At 43.6% G+C, this 16713-nt stretch overlaps 1 protein-coding gene across 13 annotated transcripts in view; it reads left to right on the top strand.

The window, feature by feature from the left end:
* BCAS3 (BCAS3 microtubule associated cell migration factor) overlaps window positions 1-16713 on the top strand; it is a 1423373-nt gene that overhangs the window by 371094 nt on the left and 1035566 nt on the right. For all 13 annotated transcript variants that reach the window (XR_011026249.1, XR_011026248.1, XM_068268730.1 and 10 more), the window contains exon 14: window positions 14264-14397. Coding sequence is in view for 11 of the 13 variants with exons in the window: in XM_068268730.1 (XP_068124831.1) it covers window positions 14264-14397 (134 nt within the window). In the remaining 2 variants the exon portion in view is untranslated. The remainder of the gene's footprint in view (window positions 1-14263; window positions 14398-16713) is intronic.

Here is a 16713-nt window from a genome sequence, read left to right on the forward strand (position 1 = left end):
AGCTGAGTATCACAGTCATTTGAAATCTGCCTAATTGGTGCTTATTATGCTTGATTGCTGCTCATTAACATCCACAGGTGTTTTCAATACCTGATCGAAAACACTTGAATGAACCTCTGTTCTTAAGAGTGGTAGTGTTTAAGTGGTTGAATAATTGTGTCAATGAAGAAATGACAAAAAAAAATGTAACCTCCTGGGGACTGCTTCACGCCGATGGGCGTGGCCATGGTGGCAGCCCCAGGATCACCTAACAAATCCTCGGGCTGCAGTTTGCAGGAGATCGCGCGCAGGCTGCATGCGCATCTCCTGCTCGGGGGCGGAGCTCTGCACTGCCTTTAGTCTCCGAGCGGCGATCGCTGCTCGGAAGACTTAGACGGCGAAACTGCCATCTTCACTGTTAGTACAGCGATGCGATCAGCAGCAGCACTGTACTGGGGACAGCCGTGTGACACGGCTGTCCACCTGGGGAACAAGAGAGCAATCGGCTCTCATAGGCAGAAGCCTATGACAGCCGATTGCCGTGATTGGCCAGCTGAAGGGAAGGAGGGGTTTGGGTGGCAAAAAAAAAATTATTAAAAAATAATAGAAAAATAAAAGAATAAATATTTACAAAAAACTGGGGGGTGACCAGACCCCACCAACAGAGAGCTCTGTTGGTGGGGGGGACTAGGGGGGAGGGGGATAACTCGTGTGCTGTCTTGTGCTGCCCTGCAGCTTGGGCTTAAAGCTGCAGTGGCCATTTTATTAAAAATGTGTCTGGTCTTTAGGGGGTTTACCACTGTGGTCCTCCAGTGGTTAATACTGTATTACAAAAACAATTGTTGTCATATTAGTTGCATTTGGTTCTTTAAAAAGTCCTTGTAAGATTTCATTCTGAACACAATTACAAATGTATACTAAATTCCCTAAAACCCTTTACAGCATTGGGGGTTGAATAATTGTGAACACAACTGTATGTGTTACTTATATAATGCCAGCGCTCATGAAGTTTAACAGGGTTTAGGGAATATACCCCAAAAGAGCATGAGAAACGATGGATACGTCAACATATCCTGTATTAAACATACAATCTGTTTAGACCTGTGCCCAACATGTCCATTCTGTCTGGTGACCGTTGCAGTGATGGAATGCAAAATCCTGCCCTACACGACTTTTCTGGACACTGGACAGAAGTCACACACATAATAGTAATGTTGTTATCACATGTCCAATGCAAAGGACAGATCTGAATATTTTTTCCATGGGTGTATGTGCTCACACCATCCATGACTCTGAACGCTGTAGTGTGAACCGCTCCTCAGACCAATGAAGTCTGATTGATGCAAATGAACAAACTGGTTTTCGTTACGCTCCATGTTTTTTTTTTTTTACAGACCCACACATAGGGAGGACATTAAAAAAATTAGAAAAATATTATTGTTGACATGTAAGTGAATTCAGTTAGTCATGCATAGCTGGGAAAAAAAGAGTGAGACAGAAAACCTCAGCCCTTCAGTTTAATAAATATCTGCTGTATGTTAGTGTAGATTTAGTAAATAATTGATGTTTTCAGAGGCATCACTCCTTCCAGTTGAGTGGTCTAAAAGCTGTGAAGTGTGACACGTCCAAATGTGAAATAATCACTCCTCCATGGCCACCCGAGTGCTATGCCATCTATTAATAACAGGGAAATGAATGTTAGACCTGCAGTATAACAGATTAAACTGTGTACCCCTCTGTATGCTTGACTGTTCCTGACAGACAGACATGAAATTCTTCTGGTTACTTAAATGCTGTTTATTGAAATGTGGTGGTGGTCTCAGGTTAATAGGTGAAAGAGTCACACTCTACTTGAGAGATTTTCACATCTGAAAGAGCAGGTGGAGTCTTAAAAGAATATAGGTTTGCAGATCATTAGACAACTTTGAACCAGTCATTAAAGCGGAATATAACCCTGCATTTCAACTTTGCTCTAAAACATTATTTACAGTATATTATATGCAACCAGCATTTTTTTTTTACTAGGCCAGCATTGGAAGGGTTACACACAGAGCTTTAAAGTTCCTGGAGAGAAATGCAGACGCATCCGAAGCTTACATAGATACATTTTGTTTACTTAAATGTATCTAAGTGTGGAATGTGACTCACTCTCTCTGACTGAGAAGGAGCTGGAGGACAGCCAAAGAGTGTGTAACATTTATCACTTGTTACATTCTATTTAGTTAAATGTATCTATCTGAGCTTCGGATGCGTCTGCATATCTCTCCACGGAACTTTAAACCTCTGTGTGTAGCCCTTCCAATGCAGGTCTAGTAAAAAAAAAATGCTGGTTGCATATAATATGCTGTAAATAATGTTTTAGAGTAAAGTTGAAATGCAGGGTTATATTCCGCTTTAAAGGGATACTGTAGGGGGGTCAGGGGAAAATTAGTTGAACTTACCCGGGGCTTCTAACGGTCCCCCGCAGACATCTTGTGTTGGTGCAGCCATTCACCGATGCTCCGGCCCTGCCACCGGTTCACTTCTGGAATTTCAGACTTTAAAGTCTGAAAACCACTGCGCCTGCGTTGCCGTGTCCTCGATCCCGCTGATGTCATCAAGAGCGCACAGCGCAGGCCCAGTATGGTCTGTGTCTGCGCAGTACACTCCTGGTGACATCAGCGGGAGCGAGGACATGGCAGCGCAGGTGCAGTGGTTTTCTGACTTTAAAGTCAGAAATTCCAGAAGTGAACTGGAGGCGGGGCCGGAGCATCGGTGACTGACTGCGCCAACACAGGATGTCTGCGGGGGACCATTAGAAGCCCCAGGTAAGTTCAGCTCATTTTCCCCTCACCCCCCCTACAGTATCCCTTTAAGTGAATAAATATTATCGAAGGGATACATTAAATTACAGCTATCATTAAAATGATTCTGATTAAGGGCCGGTTCACACTTGCTTAAAAAACTACCTGCTTTTTTAAGCTCTGCTTAGTGCAGGAAACAGATCCTAATAAATATGATCTACCTTCACTTGTTAAGAAAAGGTATCTGCTTGCTGCGCAACACAAATGTGATGCTAAGTGAAACGTTGAGTGCAAACTTGAGACATTTTCCCGGACTGGATGGGAGAATGTATGCTATGAAATCCTATGAGACCGAACACTGTCCGTTCTCACTAGGCTAGTTACCGTTTCGCCTGTTTCGATCGCCGCTGTGACATAATAGTCAAGTTTCCCGTCAACGCAGGTCACATGAGCGAAGTGGATGAGCGGACGGTATCAGTTGTTGCAAGCAGATGTAAAACAGACAGGAACGCATCCGCTTAGCAGATATGCTTTATTTCCTTTTTGCATCCATTCTAATGTGAATCAGCCCTAATTAAAGATTATCAGAATGTTGGCAAAAAATATTCCAAATTTGAATCATAACTCAACAGATCTGATTTGTCAAATCTCATAAGGTGGAGAGTGCGGTCATCCCACTGTTGTCCATAATTTCTGGTGCAGTAGCTGCACCGGAGAGGGGAGATGGTGGACAAGTGTCAGCCATGTTCCTGATCCAGAGAGGCAATACTGTTTAATTCTTGGCTAAATTCAGCTTAGTCAGCTCCAGGAAGTTATTTACAGACTGCTTTGGCTTTGACTGAACAAAAAAGTTACTGATAAAGGAACATGTTTCAGAGTAAGGGCTGGTTCAGACGGACGCTTGCAGAGCGTTTACAGCCAGAGTTCGGGGCTTGGCGTTACACGCTCCCATTCAAGTGAATGGGAGCGTTTGTACCAAGCTTTCATGCGCGTTTGCACGAATGCGGCGTTCGGGTCCCGATTTTCCCTGGCGTTCAAGGAGCCCCTGGAAGCTACATGTAGCTTCCATGGGCGGTTAACCGCTACGGGTAATGTCCCCCTAGGGGAAGAAAAAACGCGACCGCATCCGAACGCAACGTAAACGCTGCTGAAAGCCCGAACGCATTGCCGCCGCGACGCCAATGAACGCGACGCCTCTAAACGTCCGTCTGAACCAGCCCTAATACTTATGAATAACTTATCATTGGAGATGGAGAAAGCATTATTAATTACTCCTTGATTAGCTGACCATTCACTGTAAGCCACTCAGACGTTTTCTGCTTGCTCAAGGAACACTGATAAGCTCCCAAGTCCCTGTAAAGGCCCATACACACGCTAGACGGATGTCAGCCGACAGGGATCGGAACCCGATTCCTCGGTCGACATCACTAGGCCGAAACTGTACAGATACATTTTTGTCCTTTGTCCAATTGTTTTTAAAAGATACATGAGGTGAGAAAAAGAAGAGAACATTTTTAACTTACCTGAGGCTTCTTCCAGCCCCTAGAAATCTATCAGTACCCACACTGATTTTTCGCTCTTCTCCAGGGCGCCGCATCACCCTCTGTAAGATCTCAACCCTTGGCTGGGTTAGAATCTTCTGCGCATGCACAGGCCTGCCTCTTGTGATCCCGCTCCCGTGGCTGGGAGTGCTTGCTCTGCGCTTGCACAGTTCAAGCCTTTTTAAACTGGGCAAGCACAGAGCACTCCCAGCCACGAGAAGCACGAAGCTTGCCCATGCATGCGCAGAAGATCCTGACCCAGCCACTGATCGCAATCTTACATAGGGCGAAGTGGTGGCATGGAGAGGAGCAAAACAGTGGCGTGGGTACCGATAGAGTTCTAGAGGCTGGAAGAAGCCCCAGGTGAGTAAAACTTTTTTCCTTTTTTTCCTCACCTCATGTATCCTTTAAGGGAGATTTTACATTTGCCACCATTCAGGGGGTTGAAATGGGTATAGGCATACATTACTATGTCTTACTCATTCCTGCAAATATTTTAAAAAAATATCTAACACTTAAAAAAAGAAATACTTCAATGAACACATTTAAATACTCTACTTAAAGTGTAACTGTCGGGCATAAAATAAAAAATCAATTCTTTTTTTTTATCTGGTAAACAAGTAATAAGGATGCTAACCAGTCAATGCAAAAGTTAAAATCTCTATTAATTTTCTTGTTGATAAATGATCATTCCCCAGTTTACCTGACTCTTATTTGGTACACACAAAATTTTAGTACACAAAAAAGAAGTTGCAGGGCAGGCTGGGTTGACCTTTTTTGTTTCTCTACTTCCCCCCAGTCTTAACTAATGCAGCCTGATTGGCTGAAGTGTCTTTCCCTCCTGTTTCCCCCTCCCACACCTATGTTCCTCTCTGATTGGCCAATATTTCTCATGCTGAGACAATGCACTTTCTATAGTGAAGGGCAGGCAAATCAGGCAAAGGGGAGTAAGGGAGGAAATGACATCAGGATTGGCTTCAAAATAGCCACATTTAATATGGGAAATGCTTAGAAGTATTTTATCTTATTTACTGTAGAAAAATCACTAAAATCAAATCGTGTTTGTGCAATACATATGTAAGTAGAGCAAGTATTTATCTACTTATATAGGGGGGGGGGGGGTTCGGAGATAGCATGGCTGACAGCTCCTCTTTAAGGAAGGGTTGTCTCGGTGAGAGGTGGGTCACTTGTTAAGGAACAGGGTAATTATACTGCCCACATTTGCTATGGGACGATAAGTGTTTTTGCTATAATTACTATGGAGGTACTGGTGCTACATTTTCCACACTTGCTATGGGGATGGGAAAGGGGAAGTTATATAGGTCACACTTGTAGGGGGAGTTATACCACTCACACCTTACGGGGGCTTTTGCATGCCACACTTTTTATAGGAAGGGAGGATGTTGCACAGCCATTTTTGCTGGCATCCCATACCAGTGGTCCAGAAGCATGTTCTAGTTTTGTGGTCTTAGGGAGCAGTTTGATATCTTATATACTGTATATATATATATATAGTGCCATACTGTACTGATACAAGGCATCCATGTACATAAGCAGCATTTCAGGATATGGATTCTGTACAGTATGTACAGTGTTATGTCACGACACCATGCCTCTGGATGGCAGAGCTATATGTATGCAAAAAAACGCTAACTGTATAGATTTGCCCTCCTGGAAGAGAGCATACTACAAAATTTTCCTGAGGAGTCACCCACCTCCAATACGATGACCCACTTACCCAAGACACGTAAGATCTAACAATGCACAAGTGTAGTAACACAGTTCAGTTTTGAAAGATGAAGATTTTGCTGTACTGTTGCATTGTCACCATTTTGGAAATAAACCTAGAGACGGAAGGTGCACGCTCCTGTGATTCTTTGCATTAATCCATTTTCCTGAGGAGTGCCTAGAAATGCTGGCTGTGTACAGAGGTGCCTGAGCTCAGTGGACTAAAAAAAAAACATATATTATTGGTGGGCACTGGAAGCAGTAACGTTGACTATATTATATGGATAGATGATCGAAGGGGGTGGAGCTGATTTTTTTTTTCTGTTCATTGTGACAAAATAACAGTAATGTGTTACTTTAGAAGCCATTTGTATTAAAAAAAAAAATCTTTGACACACAAAAGAAATTGAATTATTTGGAGAAGCACTTGGAACATTGCAAGTAATGTAAGAGTATGGTAAATGCATGGTTATCTGATACTGTTTTTAATGCTTAGTAAAGGTATAGAAAAGCATAGAGACATTAAAGGGATTATTGCAGTGCTCTTGTCCTAATATTTTCTTGTGGTTGCATCAAATACTTCCCTTTGCCTTTATATTGTTCACTTCTGTACGATTATCTTATTACCGCCACTGTTGTCATCAGTGCAATGAAGCAATGACAATTAATAACTGTGCAATCACATATCAGGAGCAGTTTATAAAGTCACGGCCAAAAATGGGCACAATTGTTATTTATCTTAATATAAATAGACATTACACTATTTAGCGGGTGGCTGCGATTGAATTGAAATTTATCGTATTATTGTTAGCAGGGATCAGGGGGGTGTTAAGGTTACCCCTCATCTTAGGACTAGGCACCACCAGGGGTGTCTTAATGTTAGGAACCACCAGGGGAGGTCTTAGGGTTAAGCACCACCAGGGGAGGGTTCTGTTTGAGAGTAGGGAGTGATTAGGTCAGCACTGGGAAAACTACGGCCCGCAGGCTGTATCTAGTCCACATTCGCTGCTTCTCCAGCTCTCCAACAGGCGGCCGGATTGCCCTCCTTTCCCCCTCCCTCCGTGAAAAGTTGCGAGCAGGCAGTGGGTGATTTGAAACTCACCTCACTCACCGATGGCCCGCATCACATCTCCATGGCAACCAATGACGTGACGTCAGGATGCGCCAGCGTGTGATACACTGGCATGTCCTGACGTCATGACATGTGACGCCCTGTTGCCATGGAGATGCAATGCGGGACATCGGTGAGCGAGGTGAGTTTCAAATCTCCTGCTGCCCGTTTGAAACTTTTCATGGAGGGGGGGAGGGGTGTTGGAATTTCAGGCAAAGTTTGCCCAGACCTGGGTTAAGTTATAGTTAGGATGTACATTCTAGGTAAATTTACCGATAATGTAATACTGTATTTAAATTGATATTTACCGTTTTTGTTATCATTATTGTTATTTAATGTTGCGCTTAAATGATTTACAGTTATTGTTAGTAATATTGGTATTTAACATTGCGCCTAAATTAGCTCGTGATTTTTTCAAATGTTTGCAAAACATCCTAGGTTCAAACAATATTTTATTTGTTGCTGATTTTGGCAAAGGGATTATTTTTGAGGTAGGTTTCTCCTTATCCATATAGCAAATGTCTACAGCAATCAGCGATTCATATTTTTTTACGCTTAAACCATGTATTTAGTCAGTTCTTGTATTTATTGAGAGCATATTCTTATTGCATCCTTGCAAATTTGAGTAAATGATTTTTTCTTTTTAAATGGCATGCGGCCAACTAGAATTGCCAAAAGCATCACACCCTAACACCTTGGAAACAATGAGGCAACAGTAGGAAAGGAAGGTATTGTTAAAGGAAACCTCAATTATAGGCTTCTTTTCCCTTTTACTTGCCTAGAACTGCAGATGGTATGGCATGGCTGTTTCTGGTATATCCAGACATGTGGTATGATAGGTGTTGTAAATAGGATCCTGTGAGCATCTCCCTCTGCTAAGGCTTGCCAACATTCCTAGTGGCTACCCAGACTGTATTCTGCACTCTCTAATTTGGTCTTTTGGGCTAACCATCTGACGCCTATTTCAAAAGGCTTGCTGCCTTCTTAATGAGCCTTAAGTCAAAATTGCTAGTAAAGAATTCTTTGTACCACCAGCCGATTTAATCCCGCTTTCTAAAGCCAAGCCTCATCTATCAGATCTAGCCTGGAAAAGCAAGTGAGCAGGAGAGAAAGAGGGAGGAAGCTCCCAGATAAACATACCGCAGCGCCTAAACTCCTAATCACTCTAGGCTTCCGCTAGTAGGACCTATAATTAGAAACCCTTCTTTTCCTTATATTCCTAGCTGACGCAAATGCTTTTTGTGGCTTGGCACCTCTTTTGGGGCGTGGGTTAAGTTTAACAGCCCAGCCAGAGTTTGGTTTAGTCTTCTGATACAGCATAAATAGCTCTCAAGCCACAGTCTACATCTGTACACATTTTTTTCTTTTTATGTATGTAGGCTCTGATTTTTTTTTCTAAAAAAAAAAAGGCTTCCTGAAAGCAGCTTATTGTTTGGTATGCAGTACATGAGAAAGATAGGAAGTTGTCAATTAAAATAAAACATACATGCCTTCCCTTCTTCCCTGCGTAGAAGATTGAGAAAAAAAAACACATTTCTGTAGGAGGAGTAGTTAAAGATGTTCTTTTCAGTGCTGCAGATTCTTACATATCTGGAATGCTAAAAGTGCAGCGAGAATTCTAGTGCAAAGATCATTTCAGAGACGGTTAAACAGCAAATAGTATGAGTTATGCTACAGAGTAGAAATCTGCATCTGCATACCTTTTATAAATGTGCACAAACTTGCACACTGTTTCCATTAACTTTATTCCTGTGTTTTCTTAACAGGATAGACTTTCTCATCTACAGAATTAATTTTCTAGCTAGCAAGTTAAAATTATTACCAGTAGTTGTGAACAGTAATGTTACACTACAATATGTTATTTTACGTCTTTGCTTACTGGTAGCTGAAAAGTTTTATATTGACAAGGTTTGAAAAAATCTGTGGGAAAACGCTGGCTAAAAGTTTTTTTTTAAATCAGACCCAGGTTTGTTTTCTGAACAACCCTACTTTGAAATATTAATGTGGGCAGTTATTTGTTATTATTACTAGCAGTATGTGTTATTAGTTAATTGAAATCTGTTCAAAGGGAACCTAAACTGAAAGGAAAAAAAAAAGAGTTTCACTTACCTGGGGCTTCTACCAGCCCCCTGCAGCTCGGTACACTTATCCAACGACATGGCCTGACGTACCACTGCTACGCCGATGACACACAGCTATACCTGTCCTTCAAACCTGGTGGAACAGACCCTACCCCAAAAATAAACTCTTGCTTAGCTGAGCTTCAGGCATGGATGAATGATAACTGGTTGAAACTGAATGCTGACAAAACTGAGGTCCTGTTTGTCCAAAGCCAGTGCTCGCCATCAAAACAGCTCTATCCTAAAGCAACACCAATCAGGATTGGGAATTCAGACATAAACAGCTCCAACCTTGTGCGCAGCCTTGGCGTACTAATCGATGGGGAATTGAGTTTCAGAAACCAAATTTCATCTGTAGTTAAATCTTCCTTCTTTCATCTGAAGAACATTGCAAAGATTAAACATCTGATTCCCCCAGAGGATCTTCAAACCCTAGTCCACGCCTTCATCACATCACGGCTGGACTACTGCAATGCCCTTTATGCTGGCCTCCCCAAAAAAGACCTGCGCCGCCTGCAATTAGTGCAGAATGCTGCTGCCAGATTGCTAACAAACCAGCCTCGCTACTGTCACATTACACCGATCCTTCGCTCACTGCACTGGCTACCAGTAGAATGGAGAATACTCTTCAAGATTGGACTGCTGACATTCAAATCCCTGCACAATCTGGGCCCTGGATACATGAAGGACTTGCTGAAGCTGCACCACACCTCTCACAACCTCAGATCAGCAAGTTCTATAAACTTGGTCACTCCCAGAGTGCACCTCAAAAAATCTGGAGACAGAGCCTTCTGTCATGCTGCCCCTACTCTTTGGAACTCCCTACCACACCCAGTAAAGACAGCACCATCCCTGGAGCTATTCAAATCCAGACTGAAAAGCCACCTGTTTAGCCTGGCATTTCCAGATTTATAAAATGCTTCCTCTGTACCACGATGGTCAGAGCCATGCTTATGTGCTTTGAGTCCCACGGGAGAAAAGCGCTTTACAAATGTTATTTGTTGTTGTTGTTGTTGTTGCAGCTGTCCTGTGCCAGCACCATCACAAAATGATCCTCCGGTCCCCTGCAGAAGCTGAGGTTCAATGTAATCATTTTGCGTTTAAACAGACAGGCAACTTTTACCAAATCTTTTAGATGGGCAGGCATGTCCTCTTTAGTCACATAATTAGGAGTCATGTCCCTCAAGTCACATAATTAATCAGCATGTTCACAGAAAACATTACTAGTTTATCCTGTCCCCATTGCACCATGCTGTTACAAAATATTCAGGGCCAGGACCGGATTTTCCATAAAGCACTGTAGGAACGTGCCTACAGGCGCCTTATGTGGGAGAGGCGACCCCCCTCCTCATATCACCGACCTCAAGCACTTATTGTCTCATGTCACTAAGAATGATATGAGACAGTGTAAGATTCTAAGGACAGTTAGTGACATAAGGCATGGATTAGAGTTCAGAATATTTTTACTCATGGTGTGTCCTGTGTTCAGGGGCAGAGTTTAGGGCGCCAAAACGCCTGTGCCTTTTGGTCTCTGAGTTGTAAATCTGACCCTGTTCATGGCCATACTATTTTTTGTATTTTGTCTCTTCACCAGATGCTAGCTACTGGCATATTATTGTTATTAATTAGGATTTATATAGCACTGAAATTTTCAGCAGCACTTTACAGATATTAAATCTGTGGCCAATCAGAGTGTATTCTGGCTAACAAAATTATTTTGTGTATAAAATTGAGACAGAAGAATGTGTGGCGTTATAGCCTAGGCTAAAAGTCACTTGTAGGACAGGCTTACATACAATTATGCAGAAATCTATATATAAAGTAAATATTTCTTATGCTGAAACCATAATTAACATGACATTGGGTGACCTAAATCATGTATTACATTCTAGTACGTCTTTATCGTGTCTTTTTAGTTTTAGGTACACACAGTTAAATTTCCTGGCAGATCGAGGGTTCAAACGATTATTTCTGACATATCTGATCAGCTCCTGATAACAGGATTGATTTTCCAATCACTACTACACAAAATTGATCCCGTTTTTGATTGGGAGCTGATTGGACATGTTGGAAATTATTAGTTCGACCCATCGATCTTCTGGGATATTGAATGATGTATACGTAGCGTTAGAGTCACATCTGTTGTTAAGATTTACTGTGGAACTGTATTTTTAAAATCACAAACACTGGTCCACATGACAGCCCAAGGGCCCCAGGTCTCTCTCACTCACTGGGGCCCCCAAACCACCATGCGACACCGAGAGGGAAGTGCGGGCAAGCCCTGGACCTCTCACCTCCAGGGAACTCGCCCCACCACCTCTAAACTGAATGCCAACTGCAACAAACACAATTGCTAACTTCCAGCCAGAGCAATATCCTGCCTCTACCTGGCCAGCAGACGCCAGTCAGCCAATCAGGTGCACTGTCATAAACCCTTTGCCTGCTGTACCATACCTAGCAGGAATTACATAGATTAGCATTCAGGTGGGAGGCTTCGGTTGGACGCAATCGTGAATTGCGTCGTTTACAGGGACGCCCCATGTAGGCACATCTCCCACACGGTCCCCTCCCTAACCACTCACCTGTCAACCGCATCCTAGAAGCTGCAAAAAATAAATTTAAAATCACAAACACTGGTCCACATGACAGCCCAGGGGCCCCAGGTCTCTCTCACTCACTGGGGCCCCCAAACCACCATGCGACACCTAGAGGGAAACACCTAGAGGGAAGTGCGGGCAAGCCCTGGACCTCTCACCTCCAGGGAACTCACCCCACCACCTCTAAACTGAATGCCAACTGCAACAAACACAATTGCTAACTTCCAGCCAGAGCAATATCCTGCCTCTATCTGGCCAGCAGATGCCAGTCAGCCAATTAGGTGCACTGTCATACACCCTTTGCCTGCTGTACCATACCTAGCAGGAATTACATAGATTAGCATTCAGGTGGGAGGCTTCGGTTGGACGCAATCGTGAATTGCATCGTTTACAGGGACGCCCCGTGTAGGCACATATCCCACACGGTCTCCTCCCTAACCACTCACCTGTCAACCGCATCCTAGAAGCTGCAAAAAATAAATTTAAAATCACAAACACTGGTCCACATGACAGCCCAGGGGCCCCAGGTCTCTCTCACTCACTGGGGCCCCCAAACCACCATGCGACACCTAGAGGGAAGTGCGGGCAAGCCCTGGACCTCTCACCTCCAGGGAACTCACCCCACCACCTCTAAACTGAATGCCAACTGCAACAAACACAATTGCTAACTTCCAGCCAGAGCAATATCCTGCCTCTATCTGGCCAGCAGACGCCAGTCAGCCAATCAAATTCACGATTGCGTCCAACCGAAACCTCCCACCTGAATGCTAATCTATGTAATTCCTGCTAGGTATGGTACAGCAGGCAAAGGGTGTATGACAGTGCACCTGATTGGCTGACTGGCGTCTGCTGGCCAGATAGAGGCAGGATATTGCTCTGGCTGGAAGTTAGCAATTGTGTTTGTTGCAGAACTGTATTTTTAACCATTTACCGGCAAACTAACGTATTAAAACGCCATGCTTTTGCCTGTTAATGGCAACATGACGTTTTAATACGTCGCGCATTCCCGCCGCCGCTCCGCACGTGTTCGCACCGCTACCACCGCCGTTTCCGTCGGGTTCCCTTGCTGGGTGATTGGGGAAGAGGACCGAGGGGTCCTCTACCCAATCGCACTGCCTGGAGTGAATGGACGTGACCGCGAACAGCGGCCACCTCCATTCACAAAAACAGGAAGCTGTAACAATTTAATAAAGTGTAAAAAAAAAAAAAAAAAAAAGGGGGAGAGTGTTCACTAGCGCCATCTTGTGGCCAAAAAGTAGATTACAGATACAAAGTACATACATATACAAGTACATACACACTATTAATAAAATTGATGAAATTACACTTCCAACCCTCCCCCCCCCCCCAAAAAAAAAACACTTGTAAAAAAAAATCAGCTTCAAATAAATAAACAAATAGTTGCCTTTTTTAATCTATATTTTATGGGGGGGGGAATTAATTTTAATTTATTATATAGAGGCTTGTAATTATGGCCAGAAGAAAAAAAAAACAGAACAGAAAAATAACACCTATATTTCAAAATAATATATTGTCGCCATACATTGTGATAGGGACATAATTTAAACGGTTTATTAATCGGGACAACTGGGCAAATAACATATGTTTGTTTTATCCACAGGAGAATGTTTAATTTTAAAAGTATAATGGCTGAAAACTGAGAAATAATGATTTTTTTTTATTTTTTTTTTTGTTTTCTCCCATTAAAACGCATTTATAATAAAAAAAATTCTCAGCAAAATGTACTACCCACAGAAAGCCTAATTGGTGGTGAAAAAAACGAGGTATAGATCATTTTCTTGTGATAAGTAGTAATAAAGTTATTAGGGAAGAAAAGGGAGGAGCATTGACAAGTGAAAATAGCTCTGGTCCGTTAGAGTAAAAACCCTTGGGGGTGAACTGGTTAATGGTCCCCGAGTATCTACAGCATCATTTAGGTAGGAGTTAGATGTGAGTATGGGCTGTAAGCGAGCGTATTGGTGTGGAATATTGATGAACTGCCCCTTCACTCCTTCCCCCTCCTTTCACCTGCCCAATTCCAGTCATAAAACCTTTTTCTATTGTATACGTTATTTGATTAGCTAATTTTATAAGCTCCTTATTAGCTACTTTCTGTTAGCACAGTGCACCATAGTTGTAGATTGTTCATTCTATGTTTGAAGAGCATAATAATATGCAAACTAAGCAGCAGTGGGATCAATGAATTCAACTGAACTACTTCAATTTTGGTGTGCAAATTATTAAAGATTTTTGTAGCTGCAGAAACATCTTTTCATGCAACACATTTTACTGACATTTGTTCTGATTTCAAAGCTGTCAAATGATGTATTTTGATATGCGCCTGGACGAAATATAAAAAAAGTATATATTTAAAACAGTGTTGTATTTTTTTATTTTATTTTAGGAAATTTGCTGGTTACCTCAGACACACAGGGACATGATTTCCATGTTTTTCAAATACTTACCCACCCATGGGCATCCTCACAGAGTGCAGTGCACCACTTATACACACTGCACAGAGGAGAAACTGAAGCTAAGGTAAGTGCACCAATTTTTGGAAGGAATTCTTCTAGGTCTAGCTCAAAATTATGAGTAATCACTTTGTTACAAAAGCTTATTTTTTTACCTGTTTATTGAACGTAAAACAAATTGGTAATCAATCATTGCATACTTTCCCTTGCTGATAAATGTTACGTTTGACACTGCAATTCCGGTTAATGCTTGGCCCTCATGGACAACAATGTGCTTCCTTTAGAAAGTTCTCAGATAAGTAGGGGCGCCTCTAGGCATAGGCAGTACAGGCCATTGCCTGGAGTGCCATTGGTCCTAGGGGCGCCATGTTGCTGGATTAAGCCACGCCCCCAGTATGAAGCCACGCCCCTGACTAAGCCCCACCTCCACGTTTGTTCTATTACTTGTTTCTGCTGCATCTGCTTAGCGTAAGTTGCAGGCAGCTGCCACTGTGTCCCTCTGTGCCTTGTACATCCTTTCCCCCCCTTTGTGCCTCCTTCTGTCCCTTTTGTGCCTCCTTCTGTCTCCTTGTGCCTCCTTCAGTCCCTTGTGCCATGTCTGACCCGCCTGTTTGTCCTTCTGTCTCCCTTTATGCCTCCTGTCTCCCTTTTTGCCTCCATGTGCCTCCTTCTGTCTACCTGTGCCTCCTTCTGTCCACCTGTGCCTCCTTCTGTCCGCCTGTGTCTCCTTTTGTCCCCTTGTGCCTTTCTTTGTTCCCTTGTGCTATCTCTGCCCCCCTGTTCCTCCTTCAGTCCCACTCTGGCTTCTTCTGTCCTCATGTGCCTCCTTCTATCACCATGTGCCTCTTCAGTCCCCATGTGCCACCTCTGTCCCCTGCATCTTCCTCCCCCCTGTGCCTCCTTCTGTGCCCCTTTGTGCCTTCTTCTGTCTCCCTGTGGCTCTGTCTGTCCCTCTCTGCCTCCTGTCTCAATGTGCCTCCTTACACCCCCCTCCTTTGTGCATCCTTCTGTTCCTTTTTGTGCATGCTTCTGTTTCCCTTTGTGCCTCCTACTGTTTTCCTGTGCCTCCTTCTGCCCCTTGTGCTTTTTTCTGTCCCCCATCGTGCCTCCTCCTTTCCCCTGTGTGCCTCCTTTAGTCCCCCTGTGTCTCCTTTTTTCCTCCTGTGCCTCCTTTTGTCCCCCTGTCAGACTGGGACACTAAGGGCCCACCAAGGAAGTTTCAGCCTGCCCCTCCATTTTGGGCTCACATACACATGTACTCTAGAAATTTTGCAAGATTTTATGGTAGGGAATAGATTGTAAGCACTTCTGAGGACAGTCTCCAATAGGTATTTGTCCACATGCAGCGCGCCGCAGCAAAAATAAATGTGCCACCACGCACTGGAACATGGGTGTGGTCATGATGAGTCATGGGCAGACTTTAAAAAAAAAAAAAAAAAAACACAAATTAAGTAGCAGTGTTATTCACAGAGATTAGGTCCGACCAGATACATTTTAGATGAAATAATCAAGTAGTTACATGCCTCATAAAAATTCATCAAGTAGTCAAATGGCAGCAGATTTTCTGACAAAATGCAATCAGATTGGCGGCAGATTCCCCAAAAAATGCAAATAAATTGGTGGCAGATATCCCCACAAAATGCAATCAAATTGGCGGAAGATTTCCCAACAAAATACAATCAGATTGGTGGCAGATATCCCCACAAAATGCAATTAGATTGGCAGCAGATATCTCCACAAAATGCAATCAAATTGGCAGCAGATATCCCCACAAAATGCAAATAGATTGGCGGCAGATATCCCCACAAAATGCAATCAAATTGGCGGCAGATTTCCCAACAAAATACAATCAGATTGGTGGCAGATATCCCCACAAAATGCAATTAGATTGGCGGCAGATATCCCCACAAAGTACAATTAGATTGGCGGCAGATATCCCCACAAAGGCAGGTTCCCAGTTAGTGGGGGCACCCATGCTGGAAGGGGGTGCAGTGGGCACAGAGTGGCGGGGAGGGGGGGAATCCTTCCCCCTCTCTCACCTGGAGCCCCCCCAGTATTGGTAAGCAGGTCACAGGTGTCCCCAGTTAGGTAGGCAGCAAGGTTTAAGTCCCCCCCCCCCCCAGCTTGGTAGGGGGGGCAGTGGGCACACAGAGCGGCGGAGAGGGGGGGAAGCTCCCCTCTCTCCCTCACCTAGGGGCACCCCCTTCCGCACTCCCCCTTCCGCAATCCCCCTCCCTCCAAAATTGCAGCCAGCGGCAGCGAGCGGGGAATAGCTTTACCGCCATGATGACATCAGAGGAGATCCATAGCTCTGCGTGCCGCTGGCTGGTCTCCGTCTACTGCAATGCACTGACCAATCACACTCTTGCAGTACTTCCTGTGA

The sequence above is a fragment of the Hyperolius riggenbachi genome, chromosome 2 (genome assembly GCF_040937935.1).
Source record: "Hyperolius riggenbachi isolate aHypRig1 chromosome 2, aHypRig1.pri, whole genome shotgun sequence".
In the NCBI taxonomy this organism is placed as follows: Eukaryota; Metazoa; Chordata; class Amphibia; order Anura; family Hyperoliidae; genus Hyperolius; species Hyperolius riggenbachi.